The 21,868-nt window shown below is 35.9% G+C and overlaps 1 protein-coding gene across 4 annotated transcripts in view; it reads left to right on the forward strand.

The window, feature by feature from the left end:
- Nucleotides 1–21,868, forward strand: part of LOC123548927 (ATP-dependent DNA helicase Q4-like) — a 361,389-nt gene that overhangs the window by 264,348 nt on the left and 75,173 nt on the right. For all 4 annotated transcript variants that reach the window (XM_045336581.2, XM_045336584.2, XM_045336583.2 and 1 more), the window contains one exon: nucleotides 19,524–19,664. In XM_045336581.2, the coding sequence (XP_045192516.2) occupies nucleotides 19,524–19,664 (141 nt within the window). The remainder of the gene's footprint in view (nucleotides 1–19,523; nucleotides 19,665–21,868) is intronic.

Genomic DNA, 21,868 nt, shown 5'->3' on the forward strand with positions numbered 1-21,868 from the left:
TGTTAGCACAGTAGGCTTGGCATATAACTATCATATTATTCCAGGTGTGCCCCGTTAGCTCAGTAGTCGCGCTTTAGATTTCCAATCAGTAGGTTGTAGGTTCAAATTCTGGGTGTGGTTTATGCTGTTCTAATGGTTTATCAAGTGATCTTATATCCATATTAACCTCAGATTCCTGTTGGGAGAATGTTAGTAACTTGCAGAGATTAGGTTTGAATTGAATATGACTATCAAAATATTAGTGTGAAATTTATGTGGTATTTTTACAGAGAAAAACATCAACAGTTACTGTTTTTTTTTCACTGGTAAGAAACTATAAAATAGGCAAATTTAGTCAGTTAAAATTTGAAATAAAAATAGAATTTGTTTGTTTTACATGTAAGTTCAAAATATCACTCATGAACATCATCTCTTATATTTTCACTTGTGGAGTATTATAAATGCCACTTGTGAAAGTATTGCATCTGGTTTTCACTGGTGAAAGATGTTTCAATCTTCAAACACTGAAGCAAACAAATATCCTCTATTTCACACACTGCCCTCTTTTAACCAGGTGAAGAACTTAACACTTGGTTCCCAAGTTAACTTACTTCTTTACAAAGGTTAAACCGCATTAGACGTTTTCCAGTTTTTTCCTTGACACTCCTGTTGACAAGTCAAAATATGTATATTTTCCCCCAGTTTAATTATGTTAGAAAGTTGTTTATTTGTCAAGAATATTTCTTATTGTGACATTTTAGGCAAATTTATGGCAGTTTTGGTATAAAAAGAAACCTTAAACATTGTAAAATATTGCAAGCCTTATTGTACCCCCCGACAACAAAGTTGTAAGGGGGGGTATACTGGTTTCAGGTTGTCTGTCTGTCTGTCTGTCTGTCTGTCCGTCTGTCCGTAGACGCAATCTTGTGCGCACCATCTCTCCTTATCCCCTTGACAGAATTTAATGAAACTTCACACAAGTGATCAGTACCAACAGTAGTTGTGCATGGGGCATGTTAGGTTCTTTTAGAAAAAAAATTTGCAGAGTTATGGGACTTTGTTTTTTTGTTACTATACTATATACATAGACACAATCTTGTGCGCACCATCTCTCCTCATCCCCTTGACACAATTTAATGAAACTTCACACAAGTGATCAGTACCAACAGTAGTTGTGCATGGGTCACGTTAGGTTCTTTTAGAAAAACAATTTGCAGAGTTATGGGACTTTGTTTTTTTTTTTGTTACTATACTATATACATGTACACAATCTTGTGTGCACCATCTCTCCTCATCCCCTTGACACAATTTAATGAAACTTCACACAAGTGATCAGTACCAACAGTAGTTGTGCATGGGGCATGTTAGGTTCTTTTAGAAAAAAAATTTGCAGAGTTATGGGACTTTGTTTTTTGTTACTATACTATATACATAGACACAATCTTGTGCGCACCATCTCTCCTCATCCCCTTGACACAATTTAATGAAACTTCACACAAGTGATCAGTACCTACAGTAGTTGTGCATGGGGCATGTTAGGTTCTTTTAGAAAAAAAATTTGCAGAGTTATGGGACTTTGTTTTGTTTTTTTTTGTTACTATACTATATACATGTACACAATCTTGTGCGCACCATCTCTCCTCATCCCCTTGACACAATTTAATGAAACTTCACACAAGTGATCAGTACCAACAGTAGTTGTGCATGGGTCATGTTAGGTTCTTTTAGAAAAAAAAATTGCAGAGTTATGGGACTTTGTTTTTTTGTTACTATACTATATACATAGACACAATCTTGTGCGCACCATCTCTCCTCATCCCCTTGACGCAATTTAATGAAACTTCACACAAGTGATCAGTACCAACAGTAGTTGTGCATGGGGCATGTTAGGTTCTTTTAGAAAAAAAATTTGCAGAGTTATGGGACTTTGTTTTTTTGTTACTATGCTATATATATAGACACAATCTTGTGCGCACCATCTCTCCTCATCCCCTTGACACAATTTAATGAAACTTCACACAAGTGATCAGTAACAACAGTAGTTGTGCATGGGGCATGTTAGGTTCTTTTAGAAAAAAAATTTGCAGAGTTATGGGACTTTGTTTTTTTGTTACTATACTATATACATAGACACAATCTTGTGCGCACCATCTCTCCTCATCCCCTTGACACAATTTAATGAAACTTCACACAAGTGATCAGTACCAACAGTAGTTGTGCATGGGGCATGTTAGGTTCTTTTAGAAAAACAATTTGCAGAGTTATGGGACTTTGTTTTTTTGTTACTATGCTATATACATAGACACAATTTTGTGCGCACCATCTCTCCTCATCCACTTGACACAATTTAATGAAACTTCACACAAGTGATCAGTAACAACAGTAGTTGTACACGGGGCATGTTAGGTTCTTTCAGTGACAAAAATTGCAGAGTTATGGGACTTTGTTTCTTGTTAACATACTATGTACATACAGTCTGCATATGCAATCTTGTGCGTGCCTAATCTACCAAACCCTTGCACACAGTTTAATGAAACTTCACACAAGTGATCAGTACCAACCCTAGTTGTGCATGGTGCATGTTACATTCTTTTAGATAAATATTCTACATAGTTATGGGACTTTGTTTTTTGTTACTATACTGTATACATACAGTCTATATATATATATACAGTCCACATAATTATGCAATCTTGCGTGTGTCAAATTGCAATGTACTGTGTCAGTGCATGCGGGGGGTACATTCATCACCTTTAGTGATAGCTCTAGTTAAGATAGAAAAAGGAGTATTATGTAAGCTGTGGTTGGTATGGGAATTAAACTGCTATTAAATAAAAAAAAAAAAAACCTTTAATACCAGGGATAGGAAAATTTGCTTTACATTTCCTGGAGATTGCTGCTGTGATGAATAGTTATTCATAAAATAAGGATATTACAACTGTTCTAATACACAAAAAGTTAAAGATAAAAGATCAGAGAAAATTATAAAATAAAAATTTGTAAGGGGGAAAAAATCAGGGAATGAGATTTGATGGGATATTGTTTAAGTAGTTCTAAATGCTTAGGGAGAACTTGCAAATTCTTGAGTTTCTGCTGCAGCTATTTAATATATATAATGTTAAAGGTATGGTAATTTCCTGCAGAAAAGTTCCACACATATATATCCGATACTCCTGATACAATCCCCATTTGAAAGGAAACATAGGATAACATACAGGTTACTGTGACACAATTATTTTAAGGGGTGGGGTTTGGGGAAGGGGATAAACTCTAGAGTTTTGAGATTGTAAAAAACCAAAATACGGTAGCATTATTTGTATTTGTTTGAATTCAGTTTGATGGATTGATTGAACAAGAAAATCCACAAAATGAAATCCCAATGAATACATAAAATTCAATTACAATTATCAATACAATAATCCTTACAATTTGAAAACCTCCTATGCAGAGGCTGGGCGGAGAAGATATGGTGACAGTGCAGCATGCTGGAGATGGCCAATGTATAATTATAACCATCTGAAAAAATGTTTTGTCCATTTCAAGGCTGCTGCATGGTAATGGTGCTGCCACTGTAGGGTTGCCACATGATGATTGCTCAATATCTGTGCGATTTCACGGGTACTGCATGGGCAGGGAGCGGCAATCTTGTGACAGCTGTGTGAGGACCGTGCGAAGGTCCCACGAGTCTGCAATCTCTGTACGACCATGTCCATGGAAAATCGTGCTTTTGCTGCATGATCAGTGTGTGGCTTCCTAATGATGCCCGTGCGGGGATTGTGCAATTCCACCTGCAACATGTCTACAGGCTACAGGCTTACGATTTTTTCAAACTTTTCGCTAAACAAAATCTTAGAGGCTGTGGAGCCTGTGAATCCATACGGAAATTGCACTGCAGCCTCTTTCCTCCACACACAGGCCGCATGGAATGGAGGATACAGGCAGTCTGCGGGATCCGCAGATGCACTGCAGGCCAAATATATGAACTAGACATTACGTAACTGCCTTTTTGGACAAAATCCACAAAATTTCTTGCCCACAAAATAAATGATGATACGCTAATAGGTTAGAAAAGCTAATCACAGGTAAACAGTCATAATGTTGCAATTAATTAGGTTCCATATGTTAGATAACTGCCAACAAAAAGCTTGCACACAAGTAATGGATTAATAACAGCTTGCCAATATTGCACATTATGGATTTGCTTGTCAGCAGATCATTCTGTTGCATTACCTGCACCCTTCACATAACCAGAGCTTTAATGTCAGATATCATGCAGTGTATCTGCCGGAAATTACAGTATTCACAGATAGAGCAGAACATTGATTTTGCAATATCAGTTTTTGAGAGCTATGAGATGTTAGTTTGTTTTCACCATCCAAACAGAGAAAACTTATATTTGAAATTGGATTGCTTTTCCCCATTATGTTGCTGTGGGCACACACCTTGACTTGGCAAAACCAATTTGTCATAATGAAATTGTCTATTTGGTTGATGCACTTTTAAACTAAATGTGTTATACTTGTTAGAAACAGCTAAAATGCATGTACTCATAGGCAGTAGATATTATAATGGAATACATTTGCTGATAAGTACACATTTACCTGATGTAGTCATACTCCCACTTTTAAATTCATCAGGTCTGAACAGTTTGCAAAGGTATTAGACAAAGAAGAGTTACCTTTCCTGAAAAATGAGTAAATATGTGATAAATATATTTTACATTTACTAGAGAGGAAATATCTTCAGTAATTAAATATTGTTTGCAAATTTGTTAAAGTCATTAATATCTCGAATAAAGCACAGATGCTTACCACTTGTATTTAAGAAATAATATATCTCATCCAGTGATTTGTCATTGAATACATCATTGTTTGGAGTTTAGATGCGAAGGAATTATATCACGAGGGTGCAGCCAGAGTGATATAATAATACGCATCTGACACAAACAATGATTTATTCAAGAGCAAATCACTAAATGAGATATATTATTTCAATTCTAACACGTTACCAAGGATTTTTAAGTACATACTTGACGTCATTCATTAAATATTTGCGAGTTTTCAATTGGTTTCTTTTCCAGCACGCCACTATGCCATTTGACGCTATGACGTAATAATTGTGACGCCAGAACAATGATTTGTTGTATAATAATTCACTGTTTTCAGCCTTCAGGAAAATGAATCGGATCGTGTTAGAATAAATTATCGATCATTATTTCAACAGCTTACAGAAAATTTTAATTCAAAACTTAAGAACAACCTTAACGTGTTAATGAAATTTTTAGGGGTCATATTAAAATAGAAGAAAATAAAGGTTACAGGTATAGTGTCCATAACCAAAGAGACAGTAACTGTTCTTTCCTTCAGGTACAAAAAGGTCATTTAAAACTAACTGTACCGTTTAAGTGTAAGTTTATACTAGACAAAAAAGAAAAATGTTACTTATGTGTGTTCATTTTTGTTTGAAGTTTTATGTCTGTTATGAAAGGCAAAAAATATTTTGTAAAATGTTATGAAAGTTTATTCACCATTCATTTAAAAAGTTATTGGGCTGTAAATAAATTTATTAGATTTATAGGATAGTTAAGTAAGTTTGGTTTAACCAGAGTACCATTCCATATTTAGTATTCATATAGACTATATCTGAATTATGCTGCAAGAGTCACTGAGTAATACTGCAAGGGTAATGAAATAAAAATAGAAATATCAGTGCGTGGTTTTAACAATCAATCTGTTGCACAAAATGCCAAAGTAATCACAAAAGAATTATCCCCTTGGGATTTATGTTGCATTCAAGATACTCTTTTGAGAGGAGATATTTTCATTAGATGAATGATGAAAAGCTTAGAGTTTGGCCACTTTGCATGTTCACCTGACAGAGTGGGGATGTGAAATGGCTACAGGTACAGAGTAGTGCCCTTGTCTGTCTGTCAGAATCTGTGAAAGCAGGTGCAATATAGTTGAGGTGCAATATATAGTAATGCAGTCCTTGTGTATTTCTGTCCATCATACATTTTTGTTTAGACAGTATCTTTAAAACCATTGAAAGAAATGTACTGTGGAACTTACCAGATTCATAGATGGCAATTAGGTAGAATGCTGAGCAAAAGAACCATAACTCTTACCTTAAATGGTTTTCAAATTATCTCCCTTTTTATGCCCTCCAAATTTTTTGGGGATCACTTATAGCTGTCCTTGTCTGTCAGTCCAAATTCATGTCATGCATATTTCACAAAGTATTTGACCAAGAGTCATATCAAACCTCACTGTATTGTTATTTAGCACGGGAAAGTTGTGCACCAGAGGTTTTAATTTGCATCTCACTCAGACAGACCATTGTTGTGACCTTTGACCAGGGCTTCGGAAATTTGCCGGTTTGTCGGTTTTGGACCGATTTTTAACTTTTCAGACCGATTCGTGAAGTGAAAAAAAAAACGAAAAAAATCGGTCTCGTAAAAATGGAGAAAAATATAAATTTCGGTCTTTAATCTCAATACACGATCATCTGCCAAGCAGGAAATTGTTGGTCGCACCCTCAGATAATCAATAAACGTGTCAAACGATCTGATTGTCACCTTGATAATCAATCCGTAATTAGCACGTGACGCAATCAGTCTCGCGCCGCACATCCTTTAATGTTTGCAGACAGCCGACTGCAATGTATTAAACATTTTTGACTGGTTTCCAAATGTTTCTGACTGGATCCAAATCCTTTTGACGGGGATCCACTTCTTTTATTTAGAATCTGACGGATGGTTTATTTCAAAAGGCTATGTTTGATCACGGGTAAAAAACAAATGGTCACTGCATTTAATGAGACATCACACGGGAAACCGATATAAATAACTTTTATAATTACTTGATTTGTAAAAATTACATGATACATTTGTTGGGGCTCCAGTTGAAACAAGTGCAGAAAATCGTCTTTGCAACCCGACTGTACAAAAAAAAGAAAGAAAAAAAATGGACTGACAAACACGAATGATAAAGAAAACCGGAGTGGCGCTGTTTATCAAATTGGTCTTTTAAAAAACGTTTCAAAACGAAATTTTGTTTACATAAGAAGAGAACATATAACTTAATAAAATGTAGTTGCTTATTGAAGTACAACGCCAGTGAAATGAAATATCCGTGGCCAACCCGCGTGACAAAATGGTACTACACATGCGGGAAATTCGATCTCAGCGTTCACATAAGGTACACATTCGTCCCGCGGCAGAGTATTCTTAAAGTACTGAGGATGTATAGCAGAGAATATGTGTCGTGTAATTCAGTTTGAATTTGTATTTTATAAAATTCCGTCAAAGAATGAGGAAACATCACAAATTATCTGCCGTGTATATGGTACCGAAGTCACGTGTGTTGGCTTTTAGACTAGTTAGGTACACGGTGTATGCCTCGGTAATTTTATCCTTGCAAGTATTTTGTTGGAAAAAAACATTGAAATTTAAACAAAGTAACGATCACACATAACACTGAATAACTGCATGTCTTCATTGTATGGTAACTCGCGTTGACCGGTAACTCAGTTTTAATGCATGACATGCTTATTATCACGTTTTACAAATATGGTATATTGGCAATACAAGTAATGTGGTGGGTGGGGTAGCGCCGATGTCAGGAATTTCGTTTCGGACCGATTGAGTTCTCAAAATTTCCGGAGCCCTGCCTTTGACTTAGTCAAAAATATGCAATAAAAGGGCCTAAGTTTGTGTTGCATATATCTTAAAAATTATTTGAACCAGGATTATGAAACATATTAGGAATGTTATTCCACATGTGAAGCTCACAGTGCACCTTTGATTTCGTTAGAGATATCACTCAGTCTGACCGGAGTTGTGGCCCTTGACTTAGTCAAAAATATGCATAAATGGGCCTAAAAATTTGTGTCGCACAATGACATATCTCAAATAACAGATCATTCTCACAAAATGTAACACTAGAATGTGCAAATAAATAGCAGAAATTGCTGCTGAAGGAACACACGGTGAGTGAACTGGCCAATATATTTTGGACTAAATAATCTGGCAACCATGGAATAGGCTATACGGCTATTAAGACATTGTTTTTTTAGTCGGCAATAAGTAGATGCTCTTCAAGATCATTCACAAGAATGATAACCTGGGAACCATTTTGAAGATGGATTTTATTTTTTGTCGGTATTCATTGAAATAGCAATGCATATTTTACCTTATTTTATAGGTACTTGTTAGTGTAATTACATGAGTCAAAGGCCAAGGAACGCCTGACAAGAAGTTAATTTTACATGAAAGTCATCCTCAAGTCTTTCATCACGCTGAAATTTTTTTTAAAATAGGACCACTATTGAAAAAGATAGGACAGTTTGAAATTTAAGAAAATGGCTGATAATGGAGACAGCCATTTTAGTGTGTTTATGGTGTCATTTACACACTGCTGAATTCTTTATTCAGAAAATAACCTTTAAAAAAGATTAATTTCATATTTTTGTTGAGTTTAAGATGTAAAACATGGTAATTTCTTTCATTATAGCTGGAAAAAGTGCACAAATTATTTTACTTTTTTTTGTGTTGCCATGGAAACAAAATGTCTGCCACTTTGATCAAATATTTAAATGCCCATAACTTTCTCATTTTTGAGCCGATTTTGAAAATTCTTTCACTTCTTTAAATGCTTTAAGAAATCCTAGCAGACAGAATTAACGTTAGAACGACATTGCCTTTCCCTTTAAGTAATAAAAGGGAACAGATAAAATGAGTTTCATGCACTTTTTTAAGGTAACACCATAATATGTGCATGAAGGATCAGTGTAACACCAAAAATGTGATTTCTGAGTATTAAACCATTGAATCTTTTTAATATTTACAGTTTTTAGCATCAAAATTTGGTAAAATAGTGGCTTTAACTTGAGTCAACCATAGACTTGAAGCACCTTTATTCATGTAAAGTACAACTGCCATATTTTAGATGCTAGAAATGTTTTATATGGGCTTAACCTTATGTTTGTTTACATATTAAAACACCATAAAACTGTGCAATACCTATCGACATGATATTGCAGAGAGCATAGGCAAGTCTAAATGTAAGTTATGCACAGTCACATTGATTAATGTGTCATAAAGGTACTTCCCCCAGTGCACCTGAAGAATGGCTTTTCCCTGGAGTGATTGAATAGGTAAAAAGCAAAGTAAAAGCTTCTAGTGCTGGTAGTGAATTTCCCAATACTACAGGAAAAATGCATGAAGGCTTCACAGTTGTTACATAAAGGCTGATCATTCATTAATGTTAATTGTCCCATGATGAATGTTTTCGTCGGTCAAAATGTATTATTAACATAATAGGCTTGGTATAATGGGAACTTATCCATGTATGCAGTCAATTTTGTTCCGCCACATTGAGCATGTTGCTAAAAGACATTACGAAAATTGAATTTAAAGGTAAACAGTGCCCAGCATTCACAAATATATTTTGCCTGTAGATATGTCTTCAAATGTAGAAAATCCTTATGAAATGTATTTAATTTTATTAAATATATTAATTGTTTATGACATTGTAGTGCTACATTCCTAATTAATGTTGTGCTGTAACAGTGAATTGTTAAAAAAACTTCCAGCTTTTATTGTGAAAATTTTCATATTTATGCTGTGTTATACCCCCATCACACCAAGCTCGTTTTCAGTACGTTCTAAAAAATGTAGCCGAACGGGCTAAAACTGTGTGGCTACGGAACAGACTTAGTAGCGATGTTCTACAGTCTGTCTAAGAACTTTATGGACTGGCTCGGACGGGGTTGAACGGGAATGGTGCTCCAGAACTTTGAGCCTACTCAAAAATTTCTGTCGATCATTCCGTCCTACAGTTAGACGGACTGACAATGTACTTAAAACGAGATGGACGTACTAAGAACTGAACCGCCGTACTTTGATCGTACTAGAGACGTGGTATGATGTAATGCGATCGGGGATCAATTTAAGTATGCGTGCAAACAGACCGGATCCATTTGTAGCTCGTTTAACCCGTTCACAGAAAGACTTAACTCGACCGCATTACATCCTTAGTGCGTCGTTATTCTGTCTGAATACGATCAAAATAAAATACTAAGTTTGCAATACGTTTCAAAACAGTTCTAAGAGTTTACAATACGTTCTCAGTACGCTCCGCACGTTTTTAGCACGTTTAGTACGATTATTCACAGTTCCTACAACGTCAATCCTGTCTGCAATACAATTACACAAGTTAGGGTATAAATACATGCCGCTGTCATACAGGTTCAAGATTTGCGCACAAGGTTCAGCCAAGTTTATGCCTTTTGGTTTCTGACTCTGTCCTCCTTCATCCTCGGACTTGGAGACAGAGTCGTCAGAATGTGTAGGGAATAAATTACGATGCTCATCCTCTTGACTTTCATGTTCAGGGGCTGACTCAGGAGACTCTGTATCAGCTTTTGTGAGACATTGGTCTTTTACTGCTTTAACACTTTACACCCTGTCTCTGTTTGGCTTCACTTTTCTTTGGAGTCATATTGGAGTCATATCGATACTTGCCTATTGCTGTGGAAGAGGTTGAAGAGACAAACGAGAATGAGAACTGGGTGAAACGTGATGGCTTTTAATAGCCATCAGGTCAGAACGTGATTGCAATTTATGTTCTGAACGTACTAGGGAGAGATGGGGATGTAATCAGAACGGGTTAAACTTTCTGTGAACGAGGTGGTCGAGTTAACAACTAGTATGAACGTATTTCGACGTACTCGGAATGAAGTAGGACTAGTTACGAACTTCTTTAATCTGACTACAGACGGACTTGGACCGCCTACAAACGGTGTCCACATGAAGTGAACGGGCATTTTTTCCGAACTGAACTTACTATAAACGTACTTCAGATGGGATAAAGACGCTATGGACGTATGGAGGACTGTTTAAGAACTAACTACGATCGCATTATAGATATTTTCCGGCCAAAGTACAAACGTTCGAGGCAGATCGCAGCCCGTTTTACAATATTTTAGGACGGGTTGGGGCGTTTTGAGAACTAGTTTGGTGTGATGGGGGCTTAAGCTGTACGTACATTAATTGTGTAACATTTTAAATTTTATGCCTAATACTGGTAATAAAAGTTTATTAATTTTATGTTTACATAGACTATAGTTACATAGTAATTGTTAATGTCTTTGAATTTGGATCTAGTATAACTTTAACGCAAGTGCTTTTATAGTAATTTTAATGGCTTGTGAAATGAAATAATGTGTCAAAAACTGGTTTAGAAAAAAATCAATGACATGATCTTTAGTTTCCTATTTGCAAATTTGTTTACATATTTTTTCGTTTCTAGTTCACCTTTTAGCCAAATACTGAACCAGGGTTCTGTGTCCCTCCCCTAAGGCCATAATAAATTAATTCCTAGATTATCATCCCCGCCTTCCCCCTCCTTTTTATGCCGCCCTGACCCTTTTTATTTCTCTCTCTCTCAAAAGAAAAAAAAAAAAAAAAAAAACAAGAACAAAAAATGTACGAACCGCGATAGGGTCCCGCATATTTGTTTTAATGCTGGCACAAAATACCATAGATAATGCGTTTTTAGCTCACCTGTCACATAGTGAGCTTTTGTGATCACACAGCGTCCGTCGTCCGTGCGTGCATTTGTCCGTCCGTCCGTAAACTTTTGCTTGTGACCACTCTAGAGGTCACATTTTTTGTGGGATCTTTATAAAAGTTGGTCAGAATGTACATCTTGATGATATCTAGGTCAAGTTCGAAACTGGGTCACGTGCCGTCAAAAACTAGGTCAGTAGGTCTAAAAATAGAAAAACCTTGTGACCTCTCTAGAGGCCCTATATTTCACAAGAGCTTCATGAAAATTGGTCAGAATGTTCACCTTGATAATATCTAGGTCAAGTTCGAAACTGGGTCACATGCCATCAAAAACTAGGTCAGTAGGTCTAAAAATAGAAAAACCTTGTGACCTCTCTAGAGGCTATATATTTAACAAGATCTTCATGAAAATTGGTCAGAACGTTCAACTTGATGATATCTAGGTCAAATTCGAATCTGGGTCACGTGCCATCAAAAACTAGGTCAGTAGGTCAAATAATAGAAAAACCTTGTGACCTCTCTAGAGGCCATATTTTTCATGGGATCTGTATGAAAGTCAGTCTGATTGTTCATCTTGATGATATGTAGGTCAAGTTCGAAACTGGGTCACGTGCGGTCCAAAACTAGGTCAGTAGGTCTGAAAATAGAAAAACTTTGTGACCTCTTTAGAGGCCATATATTTCATGAGATCTTCATGAAAATTGGTCAGAATGTTCACCTTGATGATATCTAGGTCAGGTTTGCAAGTGGGTCACGTGCCATCAAAATCTAGGTCAGTAGGTCAAATAATAGAAAAACCTTGTGACCTCCCTAGAGGCCATATTTTTCATGGGATCTGTATGAGAGTTGGTCTGAATGTTCATCTTGATGATATCTAGGTCAGGTTCGAAAGCGGGTTACGAGCCATCAAAAACTAGGTCAATAGTTCAAATAATAGAAAAACCTTGTGACCTCTCTAAAGGCCATATTTTTCATGGGATCTGTATAAAAATTGGTCTGAATGTTCATCCTGATGATATCTAGGTCAAGTTCGAAACAGGGTCATGTGCCTTCAAAAACTAGGTCAGTAGATCTAAAAATAGAAAAACCTTGTGACTTCTCTAGAGGCCATACTTTTTAGTGGATCTTCATAAAAATTGGTCAGAATGTTCATCTTGATGATATCTAGGTCAAGTTCGAAAGTGGGTCACGTGCCATCAAAAAGTAGGTCAGTAGATCAAATAATGAAAAAACATTGTGACCTCTCTAGAGGCCATATTTTTCATGGGATCTGTATGAAAGTTGGTCTGAATGTTTATCTTGATGATATATAGGTCAAGTTTGAACTGGGTCAACTGCGATCAAAAGCTAGGTCAGTAGGTCTTGAAATAGAAAAACCTTGTGACCTCTCTAGAGGCCATACCCTTGAATGGATCTTCATGAAAATTGGTCTGAATGTTAACCTTGATGATATCTAGGTCAAGTTTGAAACTGGGTCACGTGCCTTCAAAAACTAGGTCAGTAGGTCAAATAATAAAAAAACCTTGTGACCTCTCTAGAGGCCATACTTTTCATGGGATGTGTATGAAAGTTGGTCTGAATGTTCATCTTGCTGTCAAAATCTAGGTCAGTGGGTCTAAAATTATTAAAATCTTTTGACCTCTCTAGATGCCATATTTTTCAATGGATCTTCATGAAAATTGATCTGAATGTTCACCTTGATGATATCTAGGTCAGTTTCGAAACTGGGTCACGTGCGATCAAAATATAGGCCAGTAGGTATAAAAATAGAAAAACCTTGTGACCTCTCTAGAGGCCATATTTTTCATGAGATCTTCTTGAAAATTAGTGAGAATGTTCACCTTGATGATATCTAGGTAAAGTTCAAAACAGGGTCACGTACCTTCGAAAACTAGGTCAATAGGTCAAATAATAGAAAAACCTTGTGACCTCTCTAGAGACCATATTTTTCAATGGATCTTCATGAAAATTGGTCAGAATTTTTATCTTGATAATATCTAGGTCAGGTTCAAAACTGGGTCACATGAGCTCAAAATCTAGGTCACTATGTCAAATAATAGAAAAAACAACGTCATACTCAAAACTGGGTCATGTGGGAAGAGGTGAGCGATTCAGGACCATCATGGTCCTCTTGTTTTACCCCTGGGACCAGGCCTGACACACAGGTATAGATGACTTTCCAACTTCAAACCAAAACAAATTCACCATTTTGATAAAAGGAAATTACTCTCCGCGCTTACTGTCTATGCTTAAATCTAAGATTGCCATTACGTTCCCATAAAAGATCAAGTAGTTTAAACTTCATATTTCTTTTAAACAAAATTAATTTCATATAAATTTAAAAGTATTTTGATGAAAGAAATATTTAGAATAACAAATATTAGGATACTTATAAAAAAAAAAATAGGGATTATTTTAACCGAGATCAAAATGTGAACAACAAAACTGACACAAGGTGACAAGCTAATTGGCGATAATTAGCTAATTGACGATAATTACTGGTAATTTGATCATAACAAAAAGACTATCACACCTTTTGTTATCAGTTTGAATTGAGATGCTCATGTCATTTTAATATCAAACTGAAATGAAATGAAAGTGATAATTACGCAACGGGTTGGACTAGGTTTCTCCCAGTTCTGGATGTAAAACCCGATCACCCCGATAAGAAGTCCAAATCTCCCGATTTAAAAAAATCAAACAATGAAAATCCCAAGTCCGGGTCAAATAGAACCCCTGCGTACAGCTGTTTTAAAAATAAAAAATAAAATTCCCCCCCCCCCCCTTTTTAACCAAAATTTGGATGATAATCTAGTAATCTAGGAATTAATTTATTACGGCCTTAACAAGGTTAACTTTGATTCCAATCACTTCTTCCCAGATACTTTAAAGTTAGAAGGTTAATTTGCTCAGATCAGGTTTGTTGTTTGTCTTTGTTAGCATTTTAGCCTTATCAGTGCTTATGTGCAATATTATGACATTGAATGTTATTATGATGGTTATATCAGTAAATCGCAGGAACAATGACAATTCTGTTGTCAGAGCTATTGATTTTACTGTATTGTTTAATTAATTTTGTTAAATAAAATTGCTCGGAAACATTTGATCACAGTTTCTATGAATTTATAAAGGCATCCGCTTTAATTAATTGATAAAAGATTTACATGTCAATCTCTGCTTCTGAAAGAAACCGACTCTTTAAAAGTAATTAATAGGTACTATGAGTACTGTGTGTGAAAAAGTAACACTTCTAGAAGTGTTATGTATGTTGAAAATATCACACAAGTGTCATTTCATTAGGAAGTTATTACTATTCCTCATCAGGTAGGGAAAATTCTATCTTAAACAGACAAGTTGTAACATCAGTATAGCATTGCACTGTCTTAATTAATGTTTCAGGTTTTTAATCAAGTGACATTCAACTTGTCAATTCTGGAAAACTCAGTGAGCTTAGCTGTATGCTTCTATGAATACATCTAATGTGGGCATTTTACACTTTCACTTTACATTTAAATGAGCCTATATCAATTAAAAACAATACAAGTCAGTAACAGCCATGTTATTATATTATTACAAACTTTATTATAAACAGTAACAAAACTGCATAGGACAGAATCCTGTAACCCGGCCCAAGGACTTCCATGTAACATCATTTTGACATCATTTTACTCTGTGTCCTATAGTTTGATTATATGTCATTTTATTTTCAGATAAATAGTTCCAAACACAATTCTGAGCAAATTATAAACAACTCATTTAACCCTTACCCTGCTAAATTTCTGTAATGAACTTGTCCATCTTTCAATTTAGACAGTACCATTAACTCTCAAAAGGGGTGCTTACCAAAACGATACTGACTGAATGGCGACCAGTGCAGACCATGATCAGACTGCATGGATGTGCAGGCTGATCTTGGTCTGCACTGGTCGCAAAGGCAGTGAGGAATGAAAAAACATGCATTTACTAGGATTTTTATCCATGCTGTCTTGAGGGTTGGGTAACACAGCCGTCATTCACAGTCAGACATGTAAGATCATTTTTCTTGCAATAGATTATGATGACAAATACATATGGTTATTTCCTGGCATTATATATATAATTATAATTTATAACATCATAACAGTGTTAGTTCTATATAAGGTCACTTAAATGCATATGCTATTTTAGAAAAAGGGTTTTCCATAAGGAAATGATTAACTGGAATATCTATCTCTGTCATGCCATCAGACAAATGTATACTTACCCTGCTAGGTAGGCAAGAAAGTCACATAATAATCATTTATAAAAGGGAAAAGGAGAGGCTATTGATTTTATTTTGATGGAAAAGAACAAAATTCAGGAAAACTTAAAATGATGATCTTAAAGGTAACAAATCAGTATAGATGGGACAAAAAATCCAGCTTTATGTGTTCTCAAAATGTTTTTTCTTTTTTTACGTTGATTGTTTAAAAACAGTTTTTGCTAAGGAAAACCTATTTTTACAAGAAAAATGCAGAGCAAATAGCGTTGTTTGGAGATAGAATTGAAAGAAATATAATTATCCTGACATTCATCACTGCAATGAAATTTATCATGAAATGCTATAACACAATTTGTCTTACTTTCTGAGTACCGATATCTGACATTTGCTCTGACAGTCATTAAGGTAATGACAAAATAATTAAGTATATGAAATATAGTTAATCATTGGTACTGTTAATAATGTATAACCTCCAAACATTTAATACTGTTTGATGTTTCTGTTTAATTTGATGCAGTTTTGTAGCTTCCTTGAACATTGTTCTTAAATGTTAGCATTACAGAGGTGGAAAGTCCAGTGTCTCTCGTTTGTTGTATCCATTGTTCTGTGTCAGTATTTTCACTGTAACATCTTGTCCTCTGAAACTACTGCTCAGAATGACATCAAACTTTATCTGTAACATCAAGGCCCTAGATCTCTCTCAAATTTATTTAAATGGTTCTGTTTAGCCATTTTTATTGTCAGCCAAAGCTTAGAAAGAAGAGAAATCTTCAAACAACTTTAGTCATGAGGTACTTGATAGATCTTGTCCAAACTTTGTCTGTAGTATTCTTGTGTGGTTCTCCCTCAAATTTATTCAAATTGCTCAGCTTGTCCCTCTTTAGGGGCCAGAGCTGAAAATTGAAAAATTAAATGAATTCTTCATATGAACCGTTAATGGATCTTTAGCAGACTTGGTAATTTTTATGCCCCCGAAGGGAGGCATATTAGTTTTCAACTGTCCGTCCGTTCGTTCGTCACAACGTTAACTTTTTGCATGAAGGCCAATGTTAACTTTAGCATGAAGGCACTTTACTCGCGAACAACTGCACCCAGGACCTTCAGACTTCACGTGCTGATAGTACTTATTAAGTTCACGACCCCTACTGACATTGGGGTCACCAGGTCAAAGGTCAAGGTCACGGGCCAACGCTAACTTTTTGCATGAAGGCACTTTACCTGCGAACCACTGCACCCAGGACCTTTAAACTTCACGTGCTGATAGTACTTATTGAGTACACAACCCCTACTGACTTTGGATTCTCCAGGTCAAGGTCACAGGGGCCAATGATAACTTTTTGCATGAAGGCACTTTACTCGTGAACCACTTTACCCAGGACCTTCAAATTCCACCTGCTGATAGTACTTATTGAGTACACAACCCCTACTGACATTGGGGTCACTAGGTCAAAGGTCAAGGTCACAGGGGCCAATATTAACTTTTTGCATGAAGGCACTTTACCTGGGAACCACTGCACCCAGGACCTTTAAACTTCACACGCTGATAGTACTTATTGAGTACACAACCCCTACTGAATTTGGGGTCACCAGGTCAAAGGTCAAGGTCACAGGGGCCAATGTTAACTTTTTGCATGAAGGCACTTTACTCGCGAACCACTGCACCCAGGACCTTCAAATTTCACATGCTGATAGTACCTATTGGATACACGACCCCTACTGACTGGGGTCACCAGGTCAAAGGTCAAGGTCACAGGGGCCAATGTTAACTTTTTGCATGAAGGCACTGTACTCACAAAACACTGCATGCAGGACCTTTAAACTTCACATGCTGATAGTACTTATTGAGTACACGACCCGTATTGACTTCGGGGTCACCAGGTCAAAGGTCAAGGTCACCAGGTCAAAGGTCAGCGCTGTGGGGCATTTGTCACCATTAGTGACAGCTCTTGTTTTAAAGATAAAAAAGCAGTTTTTAAAACATTTATGAACACAATTTACAGTCTTGTAACAAGATTTGTAAAAATATCTTTAAATATAGCAGACATAGATGTGAGATCATGGGATACTGTGTATATATGAAATAGATACATTGTCCAGTCTTTGCTTAAGGTATCAGAGCACTAATAGTAATGTTTACAAAATGGCCTTTGCTTGATATATTCTGAAAGATAACCATGTTTTGCACTATTTTGCAATTTTTAAACAACTTTTACCGTGCTGTTTTTTTTATAAATTTCGTATAACTTATGGTATCTCCTCAAGCTCAAGTAGAGACAAATTTCAAAGTGATAGCCACTATCCAAAACGTTTGCAGGGAACTCATCTGACCATTAATTTTAATAAAAGAAACATCAAACTATTGGTAAACAATTATAAAATACAAAATAAAAATGTCAATATCATTTTTTCTATGACGCCTCAAGTAAACGGATTTCATGGGACAGAATTCATACTTTAACATTGAAAAACTAAGGTTGAATGCTGTGTTTCTGTTTTGAATTTTGCTTACTCCAGTTAATCAAAGCCTTGAGATGTCTGGTGGTTGCGGGTTTTGCTAGAGTTATTTTCATTTTAAATGCCAATCTATAAATATACATGTATAAGAAACAAATACTAATGTGCCTCATATCTAAGATAAACTCTGCCTGCCCTTACATGAACAGCTGGAAGTTAGTGATGCAACCATGGGCTGGAATACCTAATCATTGACAGATCTTATATAATCTGAATGGCCAGTGTGAATGGATAGAGGATGAATAAGAACTGCTTGATCATTGATAATTCATCCCATTGTTCATGAATGGGACTACTTTGTGTAGCACATGAACAAATTCCTTTAGATGTGATTTGGAATCAAATAAAGATGCTACATGATTGTCAGAAATACACTTAACTTTGGTAGCGGGATAAACCCGCAACCAAAAATAACCTTAGGGCTGACGTAAAACCTACCTAAATTTCTTCCACAATATATAATCTAAGAGTGAAAGCAAAATAGAGAACTTTCACCAGGTGTAACTCAATATTTTCAAAGATGTGTAACTCTACCCCTTCTGTTTAAGTAGTAAATTCACTTTGAGCACCAAGAAATCGCTTATAAGATTCATCTTTTTCCATTTTTGTACAAGAAATCAATAATAAGTCTTGAAAGAAGTAAAAACTTACTAGTAAAAAAGGAAAATAAGGGGAAAAAAATTTGGTCCCAGTAGGGCTTAAACCTAAGCCCCCCCCCCGCCCCCCACTAAGAATTCCAATAAAAGTAGGTTTATAGTAGGAATTGAATACTCTTCAAAAAGGAGGTTCTCTATTAGTGATATTAGTGATATAATACCTTAACTGAAATGTAAGATTCAAGCTGTAGAAGGACATTTCAAATATGTATGATTGTATGGCTAAATTATGCATTAATTTCAATGTTTTCTTCATTTTGATACTTCTAACATCCTTTGCAGTTTAAAATCTCAGCATCTCTATAACCGTATGCAAAACATTCTCACACTGTGGTTCTCACAAACATTTTGGTACTACAAATATTCCTATTTACAAAATTATTCTTATTTTAATGGTGAATGGTGCCTGATGACGCAGGTTTGATTCTTATATGCAAAATTTGCAAACCCTCAAAAGTATAACCATGTTAGTCATTAAATTTCTTTCAGCTCACAGACATTCAATAAACTTGTTATAGGACAGTATGTAAATGAGAATATCTTACATGTAAGTTTTGCATTTCAGGGGAAAGACTTGTGCGAGCTAAGACGACATACGTATGCAAATACAGTTGATTACAGAACACTGAAGAAACTTGTACAGAAAGTATTGCCTCCCTGCCGTTGTAGAGATGTACATGAACGGCATGCTCAAGCAAAACTTGAGGTAAACTTTTGTCATTCTAATTTCTTCTCATACACATGTGTATGAAATTCATTTTAATTATGCACTCTTTCGAAGAAGACAGAGTTTATTGTTTTGCTAATTTCAGTCTGTCAGTATGATTCCCCAATGATAGTGTGATTTCTGTAGAAACACGAGGATCCATGCATTTTACGATTAATGTTTAAACAACAATTCATATTACTTGCGCAATATGTGTCAAGTAAATATAAATATTTCTTTAAGGGACCTCTGAGGCCCAGTGGTTAAGGTCAATGTCTTCAGATCACTTTCCTTTCACTTGTGTGGGTTCCAAACCTATCTTGGGGCATAGAATTCTTCATTTTAGTAAGCTGTCCAGCTGGCTTAGGGAAAGTGGTTCTGGCGCCCTGAGATGAAGTAATGCCCAGAGAGGCACCCAGTGTTTTCCTCCACCATCAAAAGCTGCAAAAGTCACCATTATGACCAAAATTATGTCATTATGCATCTGAACCCATCAGAAAAAAAAACAAACAACAAACCAATCATTATTTCTTTCATTTTGACACTATCCTGGTAAAGACTTCTGGGGTAACAACCAAAGAAGGCAGGGTGCATCCAAATTGGGAATGGGTATAAGTACACGCATTATAGAAAAACAGTATCATGAAGAGGGGAAATTATAGGATTGATAAATTGCAATGTTTTTATAGAAAAAGAATGGTCAAAGTCCCACTGTCAGATTGAATAGCAACTGTTACAGTAGTATTTTGTCGATACTCCATGAAAAATAAGCAATTACAAAGTAACAGATGGAATTGAAAATGAAACAGTTGCTATTTGCATAGTCTGAAACTGAAATAAAAGATAACAAGAGTGCCAGAATGTTACAATATACACCCATCATAGCAAATTTCTGTATTTGCCAACAGAATTTTAATTCTGTGGTTGTGTGGTAATTCTTGTAATTTTTTGTTTTTCTAAGTCCAAAAAAAAGCACCTTACCAGGTAAAGATACTTAAAATACACCTAAAATTGAAGTCACATCTATGTTTACAAGGAAAAGTGGTCAGATGTTATATCCCTATGTCATTTATCCAAAAATTTCAATTGGGTGTTAATTAGTAAACAAAGGGAAGTTACATCTTTTAAAAAAATCCTTACCAGGTAGAGATACGTCAAAATACACCTCAAAATTGGATGTACATGCTATGTTGTACTACAGGAAAGTGGTCTGATTTCCCTACGGCCAGTTATAAAAAAGTTACAATATAAGCTTAATATAGTAACAACAGAGGGAAGTTTAATTCTAACATAGGGAAATACCTCTGGTTCTGCATGTTGTACCTACATGAAGTGGTTGATCTTCTGGCCAAGTTAATCAAAATCATCCATGGCAGAAGTAGAAATTCTTAAAAGTGCATCTGTCTTGTTGCACTCCTTGACTGGTGAACCTTTGTCCAAGTTACTCAAATCCCTCCATGCTGAAGAGAAATGCTGGACAAAGTTGCATTGACCTTTGACCTCTGTGACCTTACCTTAGACTAGGACTGGTTCTTTGCTCCACTGTCTTTTGTGAACAATTGTGCCAAGTTACATCAAAATCCCTCCATGCATGAAGAAGAAATGCTCCAGACAGTCATTATTGAATTTGACCTTTGACCTCTAAGTGTGACCTTTACCTTATACCTAGGGACCTGGTTCTTGCACATGATACTCCCGTCTCATAAATGTGAACATTTGTACCAAGTTACATCAAAATCCCTCCATGCATGAAGAAGATATGCTCTGGGCAAAGTTTGCGGACGCTGCCTGCCCACCCATCCGGCCACCAGGGGCGTTCTCATAATACGTGCCGTTTTTGAAACGGGCATATAAAAGTGCTTGCAATTCCATGGAAGGTCACTCTTAAGGTAAAGTTCACAAGATTACTTTAGAGGTATCTCCTTAATAACTGCCCATCAGACCCTGCATGAGAATTTTGATTGGAGCAAACATCTTTAAGAAAATTAATTTGCATATCAAAACCCTACAATTTGTTTCGTCATACTCTCTTTCATGCTACTTTGTATTGTTCTTAGTATTTTGGATAAATACCCTTCTCAAGCAAAGTATGTATATTGAATGTAATACATTAAGTTTTCATCAGTCTGAACCTGAGTCGACATTTTGTCTTTAATAATTTTCCTGTTGCATTCACACTTTCTTGCAGTTTCACTCCTCTCTTG

This window comes from Mercenaria mercenaria, chromosome 6 (assembly GCF_021730395.1).
Source record: "Mercenaria mercenaria strain notata chromosome 6, MADL_Memer_1, whole genome shotgun sequence".
Lineage (NCBI taxonomy): Eukaryota > Metazoa > Mollusca > Bivalvia > Venerida > Veneridae > Mercenaria > Mercenaria mercenaria.